Here is a 25,466-nt window from a genome sequence, read left to right as displayed (position 1 = left end):
CAAAAAGAGTTGCAAGCCAGGTCCCTGTGGGCCACAGCAGCAACTCAAAACCTGGACCACTATGCCAGAGAGAAAAGCAGCTCCTGAGGCTGCTGGACCCCAACCCAAGCTACCTGCCCAGCCTGGGGAGCTGAGCTGAGGTCTGGATATTGGGGGCTTGCAGGCTCCACCTGTGAGTAGCCCCTGAATTCTTCAGGCCTCTGGGAAGGTCTGGATTTTCACTCTGAACCCTCCAGTACAGCTTGTGTTGCCAGCTTGTGTTGGGAAATGCTGCCTGAGGATTGGTTCTGTGCAGTGCAGACAGCTCTGCTCAGCACTTACACTACATCAGCAGTAATGAAACAACAGAATAAATACAGAAAATTATTTCTTCAAAACTAAAAAAAGAATTTCAGAGATGGGGTATGAGTTAGTCGTTTGCAGATTATCATTGTAGTGTTTCCCAGCAGTTCCCCTCAGATTTCTCCTGACCTTTCATCCCCAAACCTGTTCTGAGTTGTCATTTCTTCCACCCCCACATCCTCTACTGTCTTATTATTTATTTTCCTTGCACACATCCATCTTGCTTTCCTCCTCCCAAACCTTTTCTGATGTCCCCAGCACTGTTTCAGCCCCACTTCAATTCTATGGTTACTCTTCCACACTCTCAGCAATTTTTTTCTGCAACAGGAGTCACAATATATCAAGTTCAGCTGCTCAACCTCATGCATTGGGGCCCAGTTCTATTTGATCTGAGCAGTTCAACAGGCTGCTCCTGCTCCACTTGGCTGCGAGAGGGGACAAGACTTTCTGCAATGCTGCTGTTCCTGGAGCCTCTGCTTTCCTCACCAGGGAAGGGATTCATGAACTGGGGCCTCTTGCTGATGTGCAAAGCAGAAGATGGAGTTCCGGGTCCACAGGCATTGCATTTGTGTTGGTTTACAGAGAGGGGATGCCCCCTCCACCCCAAGGAGCCCTGACTGACTGCTGGAAGTACCTGGGCCATGGGACAGCACATCCCAGCAGGGGATGGCCATGGCCACAGTGCTGGGCCCCATTCTGGTGTTTAACCTTTCAGCTGGCAATGGAGCTGTGCTGCACTGAGTCTCTCTGGGGTAAGAATAGCAGCTGCTGCCTTGGGACACAGCACACGTGTCCAGCTCCTCCAGGGCAGCACGTTGCAGTGCCACACAGAAGGCAGCCTACCCGCCCAGGAATGTCTTCAGGCGCTATTAGTGGAAGCAGATCATCCCCACAAACAGGCACGACCCCGCACAGGAGCCTTGGGAGAGTGGGGCTATTTTGGGCTTTTGACATTGAGCATGAAAGGAGACACGTGATAGTTCATCTTCCCACCATGGGCCTCCTCCAAAGCTCCTTTCAGCCTTGTCCCCTCCTCCAGCAATGGCTCTTGTGGAGGCTGAGGGGCAGTTTGGTGTGGCCTGGGAGTGCAGGAGGTGAGGGCAGAGGGAGCTGTGAGTTTGCTGGGGGGCAGGGCCAGCCCTCAGTGCCATCAGCAGTGCCCAGCTGTGCTCAGGGCAGGTCCTGCCTGCATGGGGCCTCCTGCTTTATTCTCAACCACACCCATGAGAGTGAGAGAGGTACCAGAGAGTATTGCAAGGCTCCAACTTGCTGAAAGCATGTATTGAAACACTAATCCTTTGCATCCACGAGGGTTTTTGCTTCTTTCCACCTGAAGCTCTCCATTTCTGAGTGGTTCTTCAGCAACAGGAATGTTTCAGAGATCCATTTTCCTATTCTGAGCCATCAAAAATTCACTCCCCAATTTATTCCCATCCTTTTAAGATCCTCTTTCTGGTGTGGATTTCTTTCATTCCACACTTTTTATGTCTCATTTATTTCTGTTTAATTTGCCTTGCTTTGTGAAAGTTTCAGTGATTTGCCAGCACTGAACCCATAACACTCACTGGTGCACTGGCCAGGAAATCTCAAATTAGCAAACCAAAACCACTACACTGGGGCAAGAGCAAACAGCAAACTTTGTACCAAAAGCGGGCAAGAGGGCTGGGAGGATTGCATGACAATGCCATGTAATGCCTGGATACTCTGGTTTGAATAATGAGAGGCTGGTAAGGGTTATCAGACTTGACTAGCAATTAGTAATTTTCTGTTGATTTTGCACAGCTACTCCTAAACAAGTTATGACTGTTTTTCTGCAGGTTCATGAAGCAGAGTGTTGCACTGAGTAACCAGTCATTTCACATGGTGGGCTGGGGTCAGTGACGTGGCCTAGGAGCACAGCAGAGTTTTGGACTGAAGCACAGCACTGTGTCCTGAGCTGCTGAGAACAAGGTGCAGCTGCTCTCCTGAGGATGTGCTGCTGCTAGGCTACAGGAGCTGGAATGGAATTCTTCCTTTGGAAAAGCAAAAAGCCTGTCAAACCTCTAGGTTTCAAATTCAGGATAAAATTTTCAAAGTGAAGTAGTAAGACTCAGAGCAGAAACAGAAGTAGTAAGACTCAAACCCACACTTTTGACTATAATTAACCTAGTGACAAAACGAGGCTCTCATTTAAACATTCACATTTGGAGCATTTGAAGTTGCAGATATCTACTTTATTGACACTGGTACAGCAGCAGTGACATAAAATATTTGTGTTCTTAAACAAAGGGAAAATTGCTTCCACAGCTGGACAGGTACTTTGTGGAAGTACTAGTTATCCCAGAGGAAGCTCATTTTTCAGTTCCGAACACCACCTAGAAAGGAGAGGCTTTGTTTAGCCTACACATGCCAAGATGAGTCTTTTGATTCCTAAAATCATCCATCTCAGTGCACCATCCAGCTAGAATGGGCAAGTAGAGCCTGAGCCAATGCAGACGTGTGGAACCCTTAAAACCACTGTGTGAATTAAATATATGCAGATAACACCAAGATGGCCGTCATCCACAGCTGAAGCATGAAGAAAAGATTCATTCCATTGTTTCACTGGCAAAAAATGAAGACGTGCACTGCTAAGCTTATTTCATTTTAACAGCCCCAACCCACTCAGCTTGTGTTTAAAAGGCCCTTCCTTCCAGAGCTGTCCTTTCCAAATGATGCCTGTACCACTGGCAAGGCACAAATCTGCTGCTAGACTCACTTGAGCGAACAGCACACCCGCAGGAAAGCCTTACCTTTGTAGCAGAGACTTCTCTGACCTTAGCTCTGAGCTTATTTATTTGGCTCGCAGCAATATCTGCCCTTTCCAGGGCCTCATGTATCTTATGCAGCGCATTTCTCAGTTTGGAGAGATCAGTATTGGCTTGTTCACCCTGAAATTGCAAAACAAAAATTTAAAACCATCTGGCAACATGCTGGGGCACAGGGCCAACTTTTAAACTGGCATTCCTATGAACTGGGAAATAACTATTTGCTTCACTTTAGTGACTCACAGCTTCCTCAGCTTGTTGTCTGTAGGATTTGATTTTCATCTGCAGTTGATCTACCAGATCTTGTAACCTAATCATATTCTTCTTTTGTTCTTCACACTGTGGAAAGAGAACGTGCAATTTTATGTCCTTGGGAGACAAAACATCAGAATTGCTTTCTATTTTCACCCACCTGAAAAGTGAGCTCTTTGAAACGCCGGTCATATTTGCAGATGTTTTTCATAGCCTCTGAGGATTTTTTATGTTCTTCCTCCAGTTCAGCTTCTAATTCTCGGATCTGGTGAATTAATCAACAATTGGCTTAAGCCCTCACACAGGAATTGGAGAAGAAAGATGTTTCTGTGCTGGTACCCACCCTGGCCTCCAGCTTCTGGATCTGCTTCTTCCCTCCCTTCAGTGCCAGCTGCTCGGCCTCATCCAGACGGTGCTGCAGGTCCTTCACTGTCTGGTCCAGGTTCTTCTTCATCCTCTCCAGGTGGGCACTGGTGTCCTGCTCCTTCTTCAGCTCTTCTGCCATCCTGGCTGCCTTGGAAGGGAGATAACACAAGAAACTGGAAGAATATGGAAGAACAGCACATACTGTGCACCAGCACATGATTAACTCCTGTGTCCTGCTGACCATTCCTACCACACCACTCCCTATTTTGTTTTTTTTTTCCATGACATGATAATGAAAAATACCTGACAGGAAATAGTAGGGAAAAGGATGGGAAAAGTCTGCCTTACTGCACACAGAGCTGGAGTGACAGAAAGGGAAAATGTTCTGTCCCACTGTGACCTCACTAACAGCTGGGTGCCAGGGGAAAAATGCCAGAGCAACAGCAGAGTCTGGGACCAGGACATGGCACAGCTGAAAGACTTCAGTGCTCAACACATCTGGGGTGTGCTGGGTGCTGTGCTTTAGTGCTTGCCCTGCTACTGCCCCAACCTCCTGGAGGGTCATGCCACAAAGGCACAAAATATTTTAAAATTATCTATGTTATTTAAGACAAACTAAGATTTATTTTGCTGTCAAAGGTTGGATTCCTACAAAATATAATTAAGCACTTTGGTGAAATATTGAGTGACATTTTAATTAATGTTATAATTATATAATTATAATTAATGTAGAATTCAACAAATTGCTTTGGCAGCAAAATATCTGAAAAGGTCTAAACTGAAAAAATGGGACCACTAGAAGTTTTATATAAATATATATGTGGCCATAATTAATTGCAATGTCTGTTATTCAAGCAGAATAGTAATCATTAAAACACAGGAACACCTCAACATGAGGAAGAGTTTCTTTCCATGGAGGGGGGCAGAGCCCTGGAACAGCTGCCCAGGGAGGGCCTGGAGTCTCCCTCTCTGGAGACATTCCAAACCCTGGAATGCCTCCCACCTGGAAACATTCCTGTGTCACCTGCTGCAGGTGACCCTCCCTGGGCAGGGGGGTTGGAGTACATCATCTCTAGAGGTCCCTTCCAATCCTAATGATTCTGAGATTCCTATTTAATTTTTTTTTCCTTTTAATGAGCAAGATGAAAAGTTTTCTATTTTAATTCCACATAATGTGTCTAAGTGTTAAGATTTTGGTTTAATCCTCTGCATCAAAAATCATTAGCAGATTGAGTCCCATGACACACCAGCCCTATTGCCTGGCTGAGCTTCACAGGTCTTGCATGGGAGGATTGAGCACCAATTTTGAATGGAAATTTATAATTCTCATTTTTAAAGTTGATAAATAGGATTTTGCAAAGATAACTATTCAGATACCTTAGCCACTTTACTGGTTTCAATACTGCAGGATTTCTTTGTGGGTTATGTTTTCATGCACCACTGAAGAAAGTTATTTTGTTTTGAACTGACTAAATATAGGTTTAGTTCTTTATGATGGCAATAGCCCCATCTGTCAGCAGGACATGTTCCCTGTTTCTCCAACCCTCCTCTAACACAAAGCCTTTTCAACCAGGCCCACAGATGGCTCCTTGTCCAACATGTGACAAGAATATTTACATTAACTCCCAGCAGCAATGCTGCTGGAAGCCTTGAAAATTCAAAGTGAAAACCACAGCAACATCCTCACATCTGTCATTGCCTTCTTGGCTCTTTCTTCAGCACTTTTTCCTTCATTAGTAATATCGTCTATCTCTGTTTGGAGTTGTGCCATATCAGTCTCAAGCTTCTTCTTTGTATTAAAAAGGCTGGTGTTCTATGAAAGACAGAGAGAGAGAGGCTTTGAGTGTCTACACATCGAGATCAATTCATCAATTCCTTCTTCCTCCATCAATCTCTGGACCCCAAAATACATCAGCCTTAGCAAAAGCAAGCTACCTGAGTGTGGAGGAGCTGTGCACGTTCAGTGGCATCCAGAAGCTCCTGCTCAGCCAATTTCCTTGACCGCTCCGTCTGCTCCAGGGCTGCCCGGAGCTCCTCAATTTCAGCCTGCAGCAGGTTTGCTCTGCGCTCCACCATGGCCACCTGCTCCTTCAGGTCATCCTGTGTCCTGATAGCATCATCCAAGTGCAGCTGAGTGTCCTGTATTTGAAGAACCAGTTTTGACCTAATGAATTTCTCCAACACTGTGCTTAAAAAGTAAATCAACCAGAAGGTAAAGCAAGACCTTGAGAGCTCCCTGGATGCTGTGCAGGTGTTTTTGTGCCTCTGCAGCCTGGCGGTTGGCATGGCTCAGCTGGATCTCCATTTCATTCAGGTCTCCCTCCATCTTCTTCTTCAGCCTCAGGGCTTCATTCCTGCTCCTGATCTCAGCATCCAAAACACCCTGCATGGTCTCCACAGTCCTTTCTTGGTTCTTTTTTAGCTGGTTGATCTCCTCATCCTTGTCAGCAATTTTTCTGCTGATTTCTGACTTTATCTGAGCCAGTTCTTGGTTGACACCGAGGATTTTGACTTCTTCGTGCTCAAGAGCTGCCTTTAAAAGTAAAAAGGAAAAAACAATAATAAAGGTAACATTTTAGAGAATATGATTATTGAGGTGGTACTCAGTGATTTCACAGAACTTCCTAAATTTTGTGGCACTCAGCCTTGCACACAGCTACTGCCAGAAAAGGGAACAGAAAGCTGCTCAGCATGCTCTTTACTATTTACAGTAATATTGAAACTAACTCACCTCTGCCTCCTCCAGAGCTGTTCGCAGATCATTTTTTTCTATTTCAGCTTGCTTTTTGGCTTTCTCAAGGTCCCTGATCATTTTGCCATTTGCTGTAATTTGCTCAGTGAGATCTGCTGCTTCCTCTGTGAAAGAAGAATGGCATGAAACAGAGGAGCTGAACTCTATGCTTTGTTGCTGCAGTCAGCACCCCTTTTGCACACATAAATATGTACACACAAATGTACACGTGTACACAATGGTACACGTGTCTGTATATATGTACAGATAAAACCAGACACAACCAACTCGTGCAGGCCAAGTGGGGCATTGGTGTGGTTTAACAGCCCTCCTTACAGAGAGCCTGGAAGGGCCCTGCAGGTGTTATATCTATGGATAGGCCATCAGGGTCCAATACAGGTCCTGTCATTGTGTTCAGTGCATCTGTAAAACTCACTCTCATGAGCTGCTCAGTCTCCCACAGTCACTACCTTTGTCTGGGAATGGCACCTCAATGTCTGCAGCAGATGAGAGAACCAGGACATTTGCTTTATTTTCTTAATCAATTTACAAACATGCTTGACAACTTTTGGTAAGGCACTGATATTCTGCATGAAGATGGAGAGCACAGGAGGGACAGAGTGCTGTCCCTTGGTGCCCTCCTGCAGGCATGAGTGTGCTGGTGGAGCACAGCTTGCTGTGGTTGGTATGTGAAAGCTGATGGCACACAGAGCCCAACACGTACGCTGGAGAGCGGCGTTCTCCCGCTTGATTGTCTCGAGCTGATCCAAGGTTTCCTCATAGGCATTTTTCACTTTGAAAAGCTCTGTGTGCAGCAAGCCTGCTTCTTTAGAGAGAGCTTCCCGCTCCAGCTGGCTCTCCTCATACTTCCCCTTCCATTCTGCCATGACCTGGAAGACACCATAGAATCATGGAACGCTTTGGGTTGAAAGGGACATCAAAGATCACCTAGTTCCAAATCCCCTGCCATGGCAGCGACACCTTCCACCATCCCAGGTTGCTCCAAGCCCTCTCCAGCCTGGCCTTGGGACACTTCCAGGGATGGGGCACCCACAGCTTCTCTGGGCAGCCTGTATCAGGGTCTCCACACCCTCACAGGGAAGAATTTAATCCGAATACCCAATTTAAACCTACTCTCTGTCAGTGTGAAGCCATTTCCCCTTGTCCTGTCACTCCAGGCCCTTGGAAACAATTTCTCTCCATCTTCCCTCAGGCACTGGAAGGCCACAATTAGGTTATCCTGAAGCTTCTCTTCTCTAGGCTGAACAATCCCAATTCTGTCAGCCTTTCCTCATAGGAGAGGGTATTATGGTTCATTTCCTGCTGGTACTGAAAATGTTATTTGATCTCTGGCTACATTTTGTACTAGATAAATAATGCAGTCTCTTAAAGCAGGACAAATTCCTACTGCCATGCCCTAGTGGCTCTAGTTAGATTCACCTTGACTTCAGCACTGACTGATGTCCAGAGTGTTAGTTTGGCTTTCTGGGAGGCTACACTTGAAAGATACTGTGCTCATTTTTGACCTTATCAAAATTCTGCTGTTTCCTGTCAAGGGCAGCTGCTGATGTGTTTGCTCTCTCTATGTCCAGTGTCAGATCCTCCACTTCCCCCTGCAGCTTAAACTTCATCTTCTCCAAGGAGGCACACTTGGAATTCAGCATGTCTGCCTGCTGCCCTGCTTCCTGGAGATGCTGAGAGAGCTTTTTCCTTAAGGCAAATAAATAAAACAAGCATATGATTGAAAAAAATCATTTCACTATATGTCTCATTTTAATTAAGACTATATGCAAACTCAAAAAAAAAGAAATTTAGGTCAGGCTACTAAAAGTGGATCTATATTCTGCCCAATATACATCTGGGCAGCTAATTTCATCTATACTTGGCCTCCTCAAGCTCCTCTGTGCGCTGAATCGCGTCCGTCTCGTATTTGGTTCTCCACTGGGCCACTTCACTGTTGGCCTTGGACAGGGCTCGCTGCAGCTCCCCCTTGGCCTCCTGCTCCTCCTCATATTGTTCCCGGAGCAAGTCACAGTCGTGGCGAGCGGACTGCAGGGTGTGGGCCAGGGCGTTCTTGGCCTGGTGGTAAAAATATGGCGACAAGGTGTTGGTGTTTCCTGGGAAATTTGTCTCACTGGTATTTATACACTGATATACATCCCAAAGGGATAGTGGTTAACTGACTGCCTCATAAAAACATGGGAGTCCTGCACTGCAAGGGCCTGGATTGCATAATTTAATTGGACTTTTAATTGGATCACTTTTTGAAGCCTTGAACACTTCACAAAAACCAATATTATGTCAAATATTTATTTCATATGTAATGTGAGTATCTTCACCTTTATCTCTTCTTCTAGCTGCTGCTTGAGTTCTTCAATCTGCTGGGTGAAAGCCTGTTTCCCTCTAGACAGCTGAGAAATTAAAGCATCTTTTTCTTCCACCTGACGTCCATATTCACCTGAAAAATTTTGCAATTGAGACAAAATTTTAAGAGCCAAGAGAGCAATTTATGGGGTTCTCCCATTTCCAAATTACAGATGGAAAGGTGTACCAGATTCTGTCTGCAGACGAGCTCTTTGAGCACTAAGATCGCTAATCATGCGCTGATTCTGCTCCTCCTTTGTTTTATACTCGCTCAGCTGGTCTTCCAGAGTGCGGCACATCTTCTCCAGATTTGCCTAGATATCAATTGGACATTTAAAAAAAGGAAATACCTTGATCCTGCCTTCTTTTAGCAGGAAAATATGTCTAGAAGATGTAGTTGACATCTTGGGACTGTACATGCACCCAAACTTCTACATATGAGATTTAGGGAAACCATTTATGATACAACCTGATAAAAATTAAATCATATAAGATTAAAGAAAAAATACCGCATTGCTATCAAATTCCTAATAAAAATAATTGTGTACCTTGGCTTTAGACACAGACTCTATGTTACTGGCCAAGTCATCAATCTCCATCTTCATCTCACTTTTCTCCTTCTCCAGCTTCTGCTTCACGCGTTGCAGGTTGTCGATCTGCTCGCCCAGCTCAGCTGTGCTGTCCGCATGCTTCTTGCGCAGGGCGGCAGCCGTGGCTTCGTGCTGCAGCGTGGCCTCTTCCAGGTCATGGCGCATCTTCTGGAACTCTGCCTCACGCTTCTTGCTGAGCTCTGTTTGAGCAGTGGTGGCTCCTCCAGCCTCTTCAAGGCTCCCACGGGTTTCCTCAAGCTCCCGAGCCAGCTCAGCACAACGCTTCTCTGCTTTTGTCCGCATTGTTTTCTCAGTCATTGTCTCCTCTTCCAGCTCTGCAGCACGGGCCTGGACAATGAGGGAATTGCACATCAGGAATTAAATAGCGAACAGGTCATTCAGTGCTCAGGTTACTGCAGATTTGTCACAGCAGAACACCAAGAACCTTGCTTTGGAGACTGTAAGCAAAACAATCTTCCTTTGAATTTCATTGTTTTGGCATTGTAGGTAAAGACTTACTGACAGAAAGGACCTATGGATCATCTCATTCTAGCTTTCTGTTGTTGAATTGAGTTTGCATGGATTTACATTCCTGTATTCCCCCACTATCAGGGACTAGATAGTGGGGGAAGACTAGACTTACTGAGAGAAAGGACCTATGGATCAATTCATTGTAGCTTTAGATCACAGCTTTCTGTGTTTGTATTGGGTTTTCATCCCTGTATCCCCCCACTAGCAGGTTTTGGTAGTGGGAGGATACAGGGGTGGCTTCTATGAGAAGCTGCTGGAAGCTTCCCCTGTGTCTGATGGAGCCAATGCCAAACTGTGGACAAGCATTATTCATGGTACTACAGTTTAAAACAAGCAAACAGTAATGATGAAGTAAAGTCTCTTGCCTGCAATTCTCTGATCTTCTTCTGCAAATGAGCACCTGAATTTCGCTGTTCCACAATTTTATTTTGCATCTGGTTAAAATCAAAGTCTTTCCTGTGAAGGAGATATTTATTAAAAGAAAATAAGTCCAGTTAAAACCAAATAATAAATTATCTACTAATTTGTTTCTCATACTTCCTTAATTTTTCATCTAAATGTTGTTTATCATTCTCCAGATCTGCTATGGTTTCCTGTGCAAGTTTCAAGTCTCCCTCAAGCTTTCTCTTTGCTCGTTCAAGGTCCACACATGCTTTTCTTTCGAGTTCCAAAGATCCTTCAACCTGCAACATAAACATATATAAACATGACTGATGGAACAACTGAAGAATCTGCTCCTTCTCCTTGTGTTGAACATGCTCACGTGGTTCACTTGCTGCTCCAGCTTGATCCTAGCTTTGGTGAGGGTATTAACTTTCTCCTCCTCTATCTGCAGGTCATCCAGTGCCTGTTGCTGGGCTTCTTGCAGGGCCTTCTTCTCCTTGACTAACTTTGCAACAGTCTCGTCCAAACCTCTCACTACTTCTGTCAGATTTTTGACCTAATATAAGGCAAAATACTTCAAGGTCACTAATAATTTTGGCCCTCAATAGGCCATGAACACCAACAATGAATGTGCTGTTAGACTCCCAAAGAGACATGGCCATTTTATGGTCACATCTCTGTGCTTATATATCAACCCTTCAGAAGTCACAAAGAAATGCTGAACTTTAATTTTAATGCATTTTTGCATGCTTATGGGTTAGTTTCCCTGAACAACAGAGGTGCCCAGGTTCAATACCAGGCCCATAGATCTCCTTACGCAGCAGCATGTAAGCATTCAAGTTTACTGAATCTTTACAGCCTATATCTCCACAGAGCAACTGTTATTAAACATTGCAGAAATAAAAAGCACCTTGTTTTCAGTGGCATGCTTTTCCTTTTCAGCCTTGACCAATATTAACTCAAGCTCATCCATATCTTTCTTCAGCTCAGAGCATTCATCCTCCATTTTCCTCTTTCTGGCTGCCAGATCAGCATTCATCTCCTCATCATCTCCCAGCTTTTCCGTTACCTCCTTTATTCTTGCTTCCAGCTGAAATTTTAGTTTGATCAGCTGGTCGCATCTTTCTTCAGCATCAGCCAAATTTTCATTTTCCTTTTTACAGAGAACAGAAGTGTGTTTCAGTATCACACATTGGCACTGACACTTGCATAAATCACCTGCTTATTAAGTGGCTGGTACATGAAATAACAGAATTTCCTTTCAGCCCTTTCCTGAGCACTCAAACAAAACTGATGTAATCTGAAGAGCCAAAAATTATTTGAATTACTTACAGTTTGTACTTGCAGCTGTAGGTCCTTTTTCTCTTGCACCAGAGCCACCATTTTTTCTTCCAGTTTGCTCCTGGTGGCTTCTGATTTGGCCAGGTCTTCTTTTGTTCTCTCAAACTCTTCCTTCATCATGGCCAGCTCTTTCTCAGTTCCCACACTTTTTAAGAGGGGTTTAAACTTGAAGTACAGCTTCATCCAGGGCCACTGCTTGACTTTCATGAATGCACGGATGTTGTACTGGATGCAGAGGATGGACTCCCTGAAACCAGAGTGATCCATCAGTAAATAAAGCCCATCTTTGAGCAACCAGACCTGGAAGAGGACACACACCTGTGGTCAAACATTTTTTTCAGCTCAAGTCTCCGGAGGTATCCCCTGCACAAAGCCTGGGTCCGTGTGATCATCTGTCCTAAACGTTCATCTCTCATCTCTTCCAGGACACCCAGCAAACCTGCCTTGAAAAACACCTGCAGCCAAAGAACAGACATCACTCCTTGCTGGGTTCACATTTCAATGCAATGAATGTTTTCTCATCCTATGGCAAAATTAAACATTTACCTTAGTGTGTCCAAATCTGTACTGAGTATGATCTATCTCAATGGAAGACAGCAGCTTTTCACACGCCTTCCTGCTATCAACAAACTTTCCTTCTGGAATGACACTGGCATTCAGAAGGTGATATCTGATAAAATAAAGGAAAAAGCTTACCCATAAGTATCATTCTAGTGCACAGGATGCCACAAGAACACAACTGTCAGTGTGAAGATACAGAAGAAGGCTGAGTCTGACTCACACCTCCAGCCTCAATAACAAAGCAGTAAGGAAAGCAGCAAATAGCAGCAGGTCAGTTCAGAAGGTACCAAGGATGTGTTACAGCCCTCACTGAGACTGAAGGCATGGACAGTCTGTTCTCTGGACCTGAGAGACTCTGCTCATTTGTGTCACAGTCATTATCACTACTCTAGGGGTCCAGCTCATTGGGTTAGCTGGAAATTTAAAAATTTGATGGGTTTTAAGAGTAGGGAAACTGCTTTTCTGGACCATATCCAGCTTCTCACATTCCTCCTCTACCACGTAACCCAGAATTAGACTTTGGATCCAGCAATGGACTGCCTAATCCTACACTGAGGTATTATTCCATACCTATTTTCAGCATTGATACACAAATCTGCCCTCCCACATCAATGGCTGAGCCAATGCCTTCAGGTAGTCCCCAAAACACAATTTCAGCCCTGCTCAGTGCTCTGCTCTCCAGCACACCCTGCACAGAGTTGTAAGGGAGGAGTGATTGCTTTGTTCTTAGAGATCTGACCTTACGTTTGCCTTTGCTCTAACACAAGGAGCAGATGAACCCAGCTGGGTTGCCCTGAATTTATCAACCCTTTATAAATGTCTTATTTGCAGCAGTCCCCATGATAAGATTTTTAGGCTGTGGGGTTTTATCTATAAATGAATCTGCTAATGCTGTAGAAATGTTAGCATGTAGAAATAGTAACCCAGTACAAAATGACAGGATCATGTGGAACTAACTTGGATTTCCTGTTGGAGTCCCTTCTGTTACTACAGCTCTATTTGCCAGTCAAATATTTCATCAAGAAGTAGCATTGGATCTAACACAGTTTCCTCTGTATAAAACCATTCTAGTTAGAATTATTTAAGCCACACTCTTCAAGCCTCTACTAGACAGCAGTTAAATACAGGAGGTGCATAGACCACCCTCTGTATTTTTGCTGAAACATGCTTGTGCCTAATTTGAGAATTAAAGCAAAGAATATCCAAACATTCAAATTAACAGGAATGAATTAAAAATAGGTTTTGGTATACAGTATTGGGGAAGGCATTTGGGTGGGCACTGCCCACACAGACCATGCTCTTAGATATATCTTTTGCTTTCCATGCGTGTTAAATATTAAAATAGTCTTCTGCTAACAACTGTATCATGGGCTGGTTTAGCAAGAGTCTTCTTTCAAACGAGTTTGGCTCAATGCAAATACAAGAATGTTATTACTGACCTTTGTTTGAAATCCCCATATGGTATCTTGTTAGGAAATCCTTTCCTGCAGATCCTAATGCCCTCCAGAACACCATTGCATCGCAGCTGGTGCAGAACAAGCTTGTGATCCATCAGGCCTGTGACAGAGCAGCATGGGACACACTGATTGCTGTAGCACTGCTCCTTCTGCCCCTTTCTATTCTATGTTTTGGGAATTACCTGGGGTCTTTGTTTCGTTGGGAATGATGCAACGCACAAAGTGAGGATGAGTTGTTCGTAAGTTAGACATCAGCTTATTCAGATTTTCCTGCAAAACAGAGATCATTTCTAATCTCTGTATTATCTCAGTTCTCAAAGTGATTTGACTCTGCTGAACAGCAAAACTTCAGAACTTTCTCCTTACTCTCCTAGTGAATATTCTACACTTCTGTGTAGGCATCAGCAAAGTAAACGGCTACTACTAAAGAACTTCCCTCCTGTCTTAAAATGAAAACGTGGCTGTGGAGCCAGGTGTGACAGTCTCTACCAGAGAACACACTTACCCGAAAGACTACAGAGACTGTTTGGAAGGAAGAGCCCTTCTTCTTGGCTCCTTTCTTCTTCCCACCACCTTCAGCTGGAAAATGAGATGACAGTTCAGCTGAGGAACTGCTGCAGATCCCTCTGACAGTGTTATAATTGTGCATTTAACACACAGCACACAAGCACTGACTCAACACTGATCCACGTCAGGTGAGAGGTACAGTAGGAAATCCCAAACTGGAAACATAATTCTCCAAACTTACCTTCATCTATGGAAGCAAAACTGGCATAAAGATGGCATAAAATTTTCATAGATGATTTCTGGTACAACCCCACAACAGTTTCATTCAGAGGGTCCTTGTTCTTCTCCAGCCACCCAGTGATGTTGTAGTCCACTGTTCCAGCATAGTGCACCAGGGAGAAGTGGGCCTCAGCCTTGCCTTTGCCAGGCTTGGGCTTCTGGAAGCTGCTGCACTTGCCCAGGTGCTGGTCATAGAGCTTGTTCTTGAAAGAGGTGTCAGTTGCCTTGGGGAACATGCACTCCTCTTCCAGGATGGAGAAAATGCCCATGGGCTGAATAAAAAAATGGTGTTTTCAAATAAAATCAATTCAAGCTATAATAATACAGAGTGAAAGACATGCTAAATTTGAAGTACTGGAAGTATTTTATAGCCTGGGAGAAGCAGGTAAGCAAGATTTTTTGTGAGCTGGCAAGATACTTAAAAGAACTCGTAAGATTTTAATATACAATTTTGAACTACCCAGACAGAGTGTGAAAAACAAAAGAAGTCGGGCAAAAACTGTGCAGTAACTTCTCAGAATACAGTAGTGATTTCTAACTCAGAAGGAACAAAAAGGAAGCAGACATGAGGTTCTCTGGGATTTGAATTTAACTGAGAGAAAACCTGAGGGGAACCAATACACAAAGACAGAACGGAAGGAAAGGAAAAGGAAAAGGAAAAGGAAAAGGAAAAGGAAAAAAGGAAAAGGAAAAGGAAAAGGAAAGTTAAAATCAGTGTCTTTTTAGAAGACAGGATACATTCCCAGTCAGTGGATAATTAATTACTCACAAGGGTAATATTTAAAGAAACAGAGGAGGTGAAGAGACCTGAAAGCTTCCCAGAGAGATTGTATTGAAAGCACTCAGAGCAAACACTCTCAAGAACCCTTATAGATCCAATTTGTGTGATTGCACAAGATGCTTAAGAAACTCACCTTTTCTATGAGCTCAATGCAGGCAGCCAGGTCCATGCCAAAGTCAATGAACTCCCATTCAATCCCCTCCTTCTTGTACTCCTCTTGCTCCAGCACGAACATGTGGTGGTTGAAGAACTGTTGCAGTTTCTCATTGGTGAAGTTGATGCACAGCTGCTCAAAGCTGTTAAACTAATGTTTGAGTAAGTGTGTTAATAGTCCTAAAGTGTTAATAGTGCCTCTGACCAATTTTTTTTCACAGGGATGTCACAGCAAGGTTAGCCAGACTGACCCAAGAGGGTTTTGATAACAGTGTAAAGAATATGGGTGTCCAGGCTTGCAGAAAAGTTGTGCAGTGCAGAACATGGTTGCTGCAGCCTGCGTTGGCCATGTTTGGGTGGCCCTAATGCCCATAAAAACAGACTCTGTGGGGAGAAAGAGAGAGAGCAGCTTCATGGCCATGCTTCTGCCCTGTCTCTTCTCTTACAAAGAGGGTGATGGATCTACAAAGACAGAAGCAGCTTCAGACAGATTTGCCTGAGGGCTGCACTGGGGTGAGGAGGAGGAGGAAAGGTCAGAGAAGACAAACAAACTGAAAAAAGCATTTAGAGACAGGCAGAAGTCTGAGAGTACTGCAAACCTCAAATATCTCAAAGCCAGCAATGTCCAAGACCCCAATGAAGTGCTGTCTTGGCAGCTTCGTGTCCAGCTGCTGGTTGATGCGAACAACCATCCACAGGAAGAGTTTCTCATAGACAGACTTGGCAAGGGCATTCACTGCCTGGTGCACCTGCAGGGAGATGTCCCACACCTGTGTCAGGCACTGCCAGTGCACCCCCAGAACAAAACACCCCTCACCATGCCCACACACACTGCACCAACAGGCCTTCATGAGCCTGACCATTCTCAGCTGTGACCTGTGGTATTTTCAGGGTCCCCAGACGAGGGAAGGAAATGATGAATCTGACTCCATGTTCTTAGAAGGCTGATTATTATATTATATTATATTATATTGTATTATATTATATTATATTATATTATATTATATTATATTATATTATATTATATTATATTATATTATATTATATTATATTATATTATATTATATTATATTATATTATATTATATTATATTATATTATATTATATTATATTATATTATATTATATTATATTATGTTATGTTATATTATATTATATTATATTATATTATATTATATTATATTATATTGTATTATATTATATTGTATTATATTATATTGTATTATACTAAAGAATAGAGAAAGGATACAGACAGAAGGCTAAAAAACAATAATGAAAAACTCATTACTCTAGCCAGAGCCCTGACACAGCTGGACCCTGATTGGTCATTAAGTCAAAACAATTCACATGAAACCAATCAAACAATGACCAGTTGGTAAACAATGTCCAAGCCAAATTCCAAAGCAGCAAAACACAGGAGAAGCAAATGAGATAATTATTGTTTTCATTTTTCTCTGAGGCTTCTCAGCTTCCCTGGAGAAGAAATCCTGGCAAAGGGATTTTTCAGATAATATGATGGTGACAGTGACCTGCGCCCATTCCTTTTCCTCAGGAGAGGATGGTCCCTGCTGCTCCTTGATGCTCACCTGATCCACTGTCTGGCCCTTCAGCACATATTCATTTCCCACTTTCACCCGGGGATAGCACAGAGCTTTCAGCAAGTCTGCTGAGTTCAGGCCCATCAGATATGCTGCTTTGTCAGCCTCTGGAAAACAAAATAATAACTTGAAATACCTTCTTCTTAGCTCAGACACACACAGGGCATTGGAACCAGCCAGAGCTCACTCTGAAACTTGCAACTTGATTGGCTTTACCCCATCCACAAATCTTGACTAACATATTCCTTTACTTCTCTGAACAGCCTTGTAGGCCTGGTCCTCATGACAGAGTGGCTACAGCACCCTAACAGATGTGGTGAAACCCAGGAGTGCACTGTTGATGGGACAACACAGAGTTTTTCCCCATAAAGCCACTTCTCCACAATGTCACCCAGGCAGAACAAATGTGTATGTGTAACCAGAAACTGGAGAACACTACAGTGATGTGCCCCAGGCACTGGCTCCTACAGCAGAGTCATCAGGAATAAACTGGATGCACAAAGTGCCTCTATTTGATGCAGTAAATTGAAAATCAAACCTCCCTTTTATGTTTATGAAGGAATGATGACATCTGTCCTGGAAGACTCCCTCCATTTCTAGTGAAAAATGGCATGAAAACAGTTGGAAATACTCCTCTCCCAGCCAGGGAGGTATTACCTTCTGTGCCATCGGGCTCTGCCTGCTCCTCACGTGGTTTCTGTTTGAATTTCATGTTCCCATAGTGCAGGATGGCTCCTGTTAGCTTGTAAATCCCCATCCTCTCATCAGGGCTGAAGCCCAAAGTGTCAATGGCTGCCTGCACACCAGACAGATCAGCTGGGTTTAACAGTGGGGAGAGTAAAAGTGAGACTGTAGAAGTCTCTCCTTGCCAACTGTACTCACATCTGTGGCAAGAAGCTCCTCCTGGTCATCAATGCTGGCCACAGAGATCTGCCCTTGGCTGATGAAGGGGTAGTCGTGGGGGTTGGCTGTGACAAGGAGCATCTCTGAAAGGCAAACACAGGAGTGAGAGCCAGAGCCTGGCAGGGAGAGAGAACAATGGCTCAGCAAGGTTTCACAAGCTCTCCTTCCTCTTGCATCCCAAACTCCTGGTTTTCTATTAAGAGACCAGAAAGACAGAGTAAAGCCTTTCATCTGCCTTCCCCAGCTGAGCAGTCCTTCCAGTTTAATATTGTGAACTGAGAGCTGAGCACTCAGCAGGCACAGAACACAGGCCATGAACAGAAACAGCCTTTAAGAAAGAAGCTTTCAGATAAAACTCACTTGTGCTCATCCTCATACATGACACAGAGTGGGAGGATGGGAGCAGGAGCTCCACCTTGGGAAATATTCTGTGGAGAGCTGGGAAGGATGGGCAGATTGGACCAAGGATGAGTGTGTGGCCAAAGGGACAGATGTGGGGCATGGGTGGGGAGTGCTGTGGCAGTGGAAAGGGGGAAAAGGTCAGAGAGGTTGCACTGGAAACAGGAAATAACCTTTGCCCATGTGATGAAAAGCTGGTTGGTAGATGATCAATGGTTGGTAGATCAGGGTACCTGCCCATCCTGCACCCAGAACTGCTTACCTTTCTATTGAAGATTATTCACAGGATCTGGCCCACCTCAGCTGGAATTTTCACACCATGGATAATAGCAAGGTGCAAGGCAGAGTATATTGGCCACTCCTGCACCTCACCTGCACACAGTTTGTGTTAGAACTTACTCAGGGAGGATAAATGGGGGTGGAGTAAAGCCCTAGGGTTATGCAGAGACACAAGTACAGCTTGGGGAACCTGGGCAGAGCTGAGGCTGCAATGCTGAGGACATAAATCAGCACAGGATCCCTGCTCTGCAGGGACACAGGGCATTGTGCCAGTGGACCCTCTGTCACCGAGCTGGCACACGGAGGGAAATGTTTGCCACGCTGACTTTACTCAGTGTCACCAGGTGGTGGCTGTCCTTACCAAGCAGTTCAGGCTTCTTATTGGAGAGGATCTGGTAGAAGATATGGTAGCTTCTCTCAGCTTTCAGCTGGAAAGTGACTCTTGACTTTTCCAGCAAGTCTGTAATGTATATTCACATTTTAGACATTTTTCATGTTCTTTATGTTCTAAAAAGGCTGTCAGCCCCCCTCAGTTACTCACAGGTCTCAATGTCACCAGAGGCCAGCTTTCCAGAGGTTCCAAAATGGATACGAATGAATTTACCCTGGCAAGCAGACAAAAGTGGTGTCAGTGCAGCAATCTCAGAGTGTTTTTATCTCTTCAGTCTTAGTGACAGCATCACCAAATCGGTCTGATTAGCTTTGATACATAAAGATAGATAAAGGGGAACACTTTGCTGCAGCAATGTGAGCATGAAACAGCTGCTAACACATCAGCATTTCATAAAAACCTAGAAATTGGTTAGCAATTATATTTTTCCCAGCCCACAGCGGGGGGAAAGGGGGTTTCAGTCACAGCTAACAAGCAGGCAAAGAGCATTAGAAACACAGGAGGGCAGAGGGACAGACGCAGGGTGACTCACAAAGCGTGAGGAGTTGTCATTTCTCACAGTCTTGGCATTCCCAAAGGCCTCCAGCAGTGGGTTGGCGCTGAGGATTTGATCCTTGAGCGAACCCTGCAGGAATAATTGAATAATTACTGAAAAACACCATGAGCTATGTGGTAGAAAGGAGTGGCCCTATGGAATGATTATGTGTGCAGCCATGTGCACTTCATTTCAGCTCTGCAGCGCTACTGCTGCACCTTCTCGACTCCAGCACCAAGAGCCAGTGCTGGGGGTAAACAACAAATAACTCATTTTCCTCTTATTCAGAGTTTCTCCCACAGTCAGAGCTCTCAGGTCTCAGCCACAGGGACAGATTGATCCATGCTAAGAAACTGGAGCCTCTGATTCTTCTTGTTTCAGTCCAGGTAAAGCTACACCTTGGCAGTGGCAGCTCTGGTATTTGTTGTGCTCCTAACAGCACATCAGCCCCTGCTCCTACTGCGTTTCAAAGAGAGGCTGAAGCTAATAAAAGATATTTCGAGGTAAGTGTGTGTCACCAGTGCTGTCCACAGGGGGATTACACCCTGAACTGCCCTTCACCAAGCCCTTCCTCCTCACACCTTCATCGGGGGCTCCTTCTTGGTGGCCGTGTCCCCGCTGGCGGCGATGGTGGCGTAGTACTGGATGACGCGCTTGGTGTTCACCGTCTTGCCGGCCCCCGACTCCCCGCTGCAGGAAGAAGGCTCAGAGTGAAGAATAACCTGCCCACCTCTATAGAATTTGCAGGGATCCCCACAGCAGGGAGGAATGATGAGGAGGACTCCATCTTATAAGGCTAATTAATTACGTTATCATACTATATTATTCTATACTATATTACATTATATTACACTAGATCTAAACTGAATCCGCCGAGCACTCAACCCTGCACACAACTACACTGCACTGCACTGCAGGCTAATTAATCACTTTATCAGAAGGCTAATTAATTACTTTATTATACTATATTATTCTATACTATATTACATTATATTACACTAGATCTAAACTGAATCCGCCAAGCACTCAACCCTGCACACAACTGCACTGCACTGAAGGCTAATTAATCACTTTTTCAGAAGGCTAATTACTTTATTATACTATATTATTCTATACTATATTACATTTAATAACTTATTTAATAATATATTACAATATATTATTCTATACTATTACTATATTACATTACATCTAAACTGAATCTGCCAAGCACTCAACTCTGCACACACCTGCACTGAATCTTGTGACTGTCAGCCAACAGTCCTGACACACACACACACCTGGCCCTGACAGGCCAAGGAAAATAAACACCATCACTGTGGGTAACCAATTTCCACATTGCATTCTACTTTAGCACAACACAGGCACAGCAAATGATAAGAATTGTTTTTCCTTTCTCTGAGGTTCAGAGACTGTGAATCTCAGAAGTATTTTCGGGAAGAATTGTGCCTTGCTTTTCTCTGTGAAGAGAAATGTGGCTACACACCTCTTGTTGGAGACAAGTGGCAGATGCACTTACGTGATCAGGATAGACTGGTTTTCACGATCTGTCAGAGGGAAAAATACCTGCAGTCAGAGAAGCTGTAGGGAAAGTGCTGGTTCTCAGTTAGCTGTGACCTGCTGCCCACTGGGGAAATGAAACAAAATCTCTGCAGGGAAAACTGAAAAGGTGCATGGTCAACTCTCTACCTCTCTTTCCCTCCCTATACTCCACTTCTTGTCTTCTCTCCTCCTCTGCTCATCCTGTGCTTGTTTCTGCTTCTGTCTTTTCCATTCTTTACCTTTAATACTATTAAATATTGGATAGGAATTTACTCAAATTAAAACCATGTGTTTTGGTGATAATATTTCTATCAGCTCTGTTCTGGATCTACCTGCTGTTCCTTGAAGCCACATGCAGGTGTGCTGCCCAGGGACTTCCCAGAGAGTGTGTCCTCTCCAAGTGCAACTGCCCTTTGCAGGAGTCCCCGTTAGGCTGCTTAGCTTAGTACTTAGACCAGAAACACAGATAATGTGCAGCACAACAGCACAGTGCTTCAAAAATAAACAAAATATTTCAGGAGATGGGGAAAACTGTCTGGAGCTGGTTTTGCATCAGTTAGGGCTGATAATAAAGACCAAGCAGATAATCTGCAATGTTACACAGACCAAGCACTCTGCAAGAGTTGGCAAAGGTGTCTGAGCCATGGCAGTTATGGGACAGCACTTGGCAGAGGCAGTGGGTGGGTCTGACACACTTTTTTACTCCAACTCTGGTCGAAACAGAGCCACTCACCAGTCAGCATGAACTGATAGGCGTTGTCAGAGATGGAGAAGATGTGTGGAGGGGCCTCCTGGCGCTTCTTGCCTCGGTAGGCCAACACCACCTCGGGGTTGTACACCGGCAGCCACTTGTAGGGGTTGACAGTGACGCAGAAGAGACCCGAGTAGGTCTGCAGGAAAAAAACCAGGGGTGGCACTAAGTCCAGCTCCTGCAGCTGTGTTTCCTGCTTTGCCAGAAGAAGGAACCTACGTAGATCATCCAGGAGCTGTAGCGGTCCTTGAGGTTGTACAGCACAGCGGGTTCGTGCAGGTGGGTCAGCATGGCCACGTCCTCAACTCTGTCAAACTTGGGTGGGTTCATGGCATACACATCATCAGGTTTGACAGCAACTGTCTATAACCCAGACAGAAAGAGCCAACCTTGGTTCAGCAGTTCTTGACAGTCCTTCCACAACCACAGAGAAGTAACAACATCTCTAAGGCTGCTCTAATTCATATTTTTCTTTCTGTTTAACTGTGCTAAGCAAAAGATGGCTATTTCAGGGCAAACACTGCAGCCAGCCAGGAAATCTACAACACGGGTACATTGACAGGGTGTCAATTTCCTGGAATTGCTGGGACCACACAGACATGATTTGGGCTGGAACAGATCTTTCAGCACATTATCACTGCTTATGAACTTTAGGTCTCTGCTGCTCATGGCTGTAAAATCCTGGGGCACATCTGCTGGCCAGCCAGCCTCTAATGACAGTGCCAGAGAGCCGGGACACAAACAACACAAGACTCATCAACAGCAAATCCATCCTTGGGACAGACTTGTTGCTCTCCTGCCTGTGGCCATTCCCAATGAAAGAACAGCTTTGTCTCTACCAAACAGCACCATTTGCTGGGCTCACACTGTGGGGAGCCATCCTGTCCCACTGCCAGAGCCCGTGGATTTGTTGTGGGGGTGGCAGATGTTCACAGCTGGCAGCAGCTTAACTCAGCCACTGCTTTCTAAAAGCCTTGTAGCACCTACTGCCAAGATGTTGGTCATGGTTGTTCTTTGAGCTGCTGCAGTTATTCTTACAAAAGGTGTCAGGGCACAAGCTGCTAAGACATTTCAGCCTTTTGGAAGATTAACACCCTGGGTGCTCCTCTAGGAAACTGCAGCCAGTGACACTGACAATTTCACATGCAAAGGCGACTTGCAAAGTTATCTGTCTGCTCAGCTACCAGTGAAGGAAGGAATTTATGAGTGGATATGACAGCGTTAGCTGAGAAAGTGTTAAAAACTAAGTTAAGACTGGCAAGGCTACGATCCAACCTGGTTTAGAGCATCGCCTCACTTTTAGAGCCAAAACCAAGAATAATTATCCAATGAATACTTTTATCCCAGCATCCAGAGCTATACTTTCCTGTGGAGGCTGTGCTGGTGTCAGTCAGAGGACAGGGCAGGGCAGATTTCTTGCCTGAGCTAGCCTGGTGCTTTCCCAGTTTGTCCCCAGCAGACGCCCTGGCTCCCCAAGCAGGGTGGGAGAAGGGCCAGAAGGAATGCACTTACTCTGCCATCCTCTGTCTCAACTGTTATCTTCCCATCCTGTGCAGCCTTAATCCTCCCCCTGGTGTACTCCACCTCGGGGTCAGCCACAAAGCAGTAGGTTTTGGCATCAAAAGGCTGGTTCTGGGCTTCTGTTCTCTCCTTCTCGGATTTGCGCAGGTACGGCGCGGCCTCACCAAAAATCTCCATGCCAGCGTCTCTGCTCATGGCTCTGAAAAACACAGACCCCTGGACCCCTGTGTGCTGCTTAGGGCAGAGAGCAGCTCAACATTCACCCCCAGCTGGCTGCTCCAAGGTCCCCCCTCCCAGCTCTCAAGTGAGTGCAGTGAGATCTTGAGGGAGTATTTTGCTTTTTCAAGTTGGAAGGTATAAAGCCAGTGAAGAAGAGCCACCACCCTCCATGGCCCCAAGGAAAGGAGATCCATGTCCAAAGGAGGAGGAGGGCTCCCCAGGAAAGTGGTTAGATCTGAAGGATTCCTGTAGTCCTTTAAAAAGCAAAGCCCTGAAAATTATTTTTCTTCTAGTTTTTAATTTATTACTTCCCCCACTCTCAAGTAACATGGAATCTGTTCTTGTCCTCTAGTGGGCAGTCACAGTGGGCAGGAATGGACATGTGCTTAAAGGAGCTCATGGAGGGGGAAAAACAGGGACTGCCCATGGTGGGCACAGGAGAAAAGCTGGCTCATGCCAGCCTGGGCAGGCTGTTAGTATTCATGCCTCAAATCCTCACCTTAACAATCAGCCAACAGAAAGCAGGAAGGAACCAGCTGACATCTCGTATCTCTGAAAGAGAAAGAGCCAAAGGTCAGACTTCAACTGAGCTGCAGCCTCTCCAAAGGCCCAACGCCTCTCACTGCAGTTAACTGTGCCTTTTGAGGGCCAGTAAAGTTCACCAGAGACCACTGGTGAACTTCCCTGCCCAAGGAATGGCCCAGCGGGGAATCTACAGCAGAATTCCCACCACGGTGCTACAGCCCTGTGAGGCTCCAGGCATGGGGAGCAGGACCTGTGGTAGGAGCCTTCTGTCCCTCTGCAGGTCAGTCACAGCTTGGCCAGGACATCAGGAGCCACCAAGGGCTTTCTCCCTGAGCTTTTATAGGCTCAGCTTGGTCCCCCTGGTTCAGCCCCATCCCTATATTTGGAAGGAAGGGATCGACACTCCCGCCTGCTCACCAATTCATGTTCATTTTTTGCCATATACAGTGTGTAAAGAAAGGACCTGCTCTTCTCTCCCAATTTTAGTAACTCTGGGATTTTGTAGGCTTTTCTTTGGTGGAAGTTTCCTTTACTGGGAACGTGCTCTCCTGCCAGCTACAACCACAGCCAGCACTTCACTCTCACCAGCATGTCAAACAAATGATAGCCCAGAAGGGACCTGCCTCACTGCTGCTGCTCACAGAGTGCCTGGGCAGAGCTGCACAGTGGTGAAGGAACCCAAACCAGCTCTGTGTGGGGTGGAGAGCAAGGCCACGGGAAGGAAAAAGAGGATGAGGATTCATGCAGGATCAGTTATGGCAATTCTTGAGGCTTACACCACTGCATGGCTCAGGGAGGACAGGATGAGAGGCCATGACTGAAATATGATGTGACAAACATGGCAAATTAGAGACTAATCAGAAAGAACAACACCCAAACCTGGCCTGGGATGGAGGGTTCATGAATGTCAAATCATGAATACACTACACAAGTTTAACTTTGAATACAGCTTTGGCTGCCCATGGCATTCACTGCCCTTGCTGCCAAGAGGAGCTGCAGAAGCCCAGTTACACCATGCTACGGAGGTTCTCAGACACGTGTGACTGCAATTCCCACAGAAAGATACTGGGAAAGTGGGCTTTAGATGGAGCTCTCCCAGCCCCAAACCCTGTTTGGTTGGTACAGAGCAGCCAGGCATTGGCTGGCAGGGCAGCACTTGGCAGAACAGAGGGAGCCTTCACACACAGCTGCAGTGAGCTCCTGGTGCAGGAGAGGAAGGGTCTCCTCCATCCCAAGCCCTTCTCACTGTTCAGGTCATCTGTCACTGTTGAGCAAGCCCTGTTTGCTCTCTGCCCTGCATGGACACTCGCCCATGGCTGCAGGACCAGCCTTCCCTCAGCAGAACGAAGCCAACAAGCCTTGTGAGAAGCCCCCTCCAC

The 25,466-nt window shown here is 45.3% G+C and overlaps 1 protein-coding gene across 1 annotated transcript; it reads right to left on the bottom strand.

The window, feature by feature from the left end:
- Window positions 1-2,672: 2,672 nt before the first annotated feature.
- On the bottom strand, window positions 2,673-24,088 carry LOC115911417 (myosin-3-like). Its single transcript, XM_030962376.1, has 40 exons — window positions 24,062-24,088; window positions 23,335-23,542; window positions 22,042-22,185; window positions 21,805-21,961; window positions 21,049-21,076; window positions 20,111-20,219; window positions 19,527-19,619; window positions 19,145-19,208; window positions 18,965-19,063; window positions 17,905-18,008; window positions 17,680-17,818; window positions 17,011-17,129; window positions 16,025-16,174; window positions 15,406-15,576; window positions 14,454-14,763; window positions 14,211-14,284; window positions 13,888-13,975; window positions 13,688-13,805; window positions 12,234-12,357; window positions 12,006-12,142; window positions 11,679-11,934; window positions 11,257-11,499; window positions 10,726-10,902; window positions 10,500-10,645; window positions 10,328-10,418; window positions 9,390-9,779; window positions 9,029-9,155; window positions 8,817-8,935; window positions 8,360-8,556; window positions 8,004-8,187; window positions 7,202-7,367; window positions 6,478-6,602; window positions 5,971-6,279; window positions 5,682-5,885; window positions 5,434-5,559; window positions 3,724-3,894; window positions 3,541-3,645; window positions 3,372-3,467; window positions 3,114-3,251; window positions 2,673-2,696 (listed from the first exon to the last, which is right to left on the bottom strand). Exons 2-40 carry the CDS (start codon window positions 23,536-23,538, stop codon window positions 2,673-2,675), a joined length of 5,826 nt encoding a protein of 1,941 aa, XP_030818236.1. The 5' UTR covers window positions 23,539-23,542; window positions 24,062-24,088.
- Window positions 24,089-25,466: the final 1,378 nt, after the last annotated feature.

This window comes from Camarhynchus parvulus, chromosome 18 (assembly GCF_901933205.1).
Source record: "Camarhynchus parvulus chromosome 18, STF_HiC, whole genome shotgun sequence".
Taxonomy (NCBI): domain Eukaryota; kingdom Metazoa; phylum Chordata; class Aves; order Passeriformes; family Thraupidae; genus Camarhynchus; species Camarhynchus parvulus.
The sequence above is the reverse complement of the archived record's forward strand: the minus strand, read 5'-3'. Positions and strand labels throughout refer to the sequence as shown.

Coding starts and splice junctions, on each gene's coding strand:
- LOC115911417 (XM_030962376.1), bottom strand. CDS start 23,538: ATGAGCAGAGACGCTGGCATGGAGATTTTTGGTGAGGCCGCGCCGTAC. Junction 19,064..19,144: donor CTCTGGTGACATTGAGACCT/GTGAGTAACTGA, acceptor TATACATTACAG/ACTTGCTGGAAAAGTCAAGA. Junction 11,500..11,678: donor TACAGCTGCAAGTACAAACT/GTAAGTAATTCA, acceptor CTCTGTAAAAAG/GAAAATGAAAATTTGGCTGA.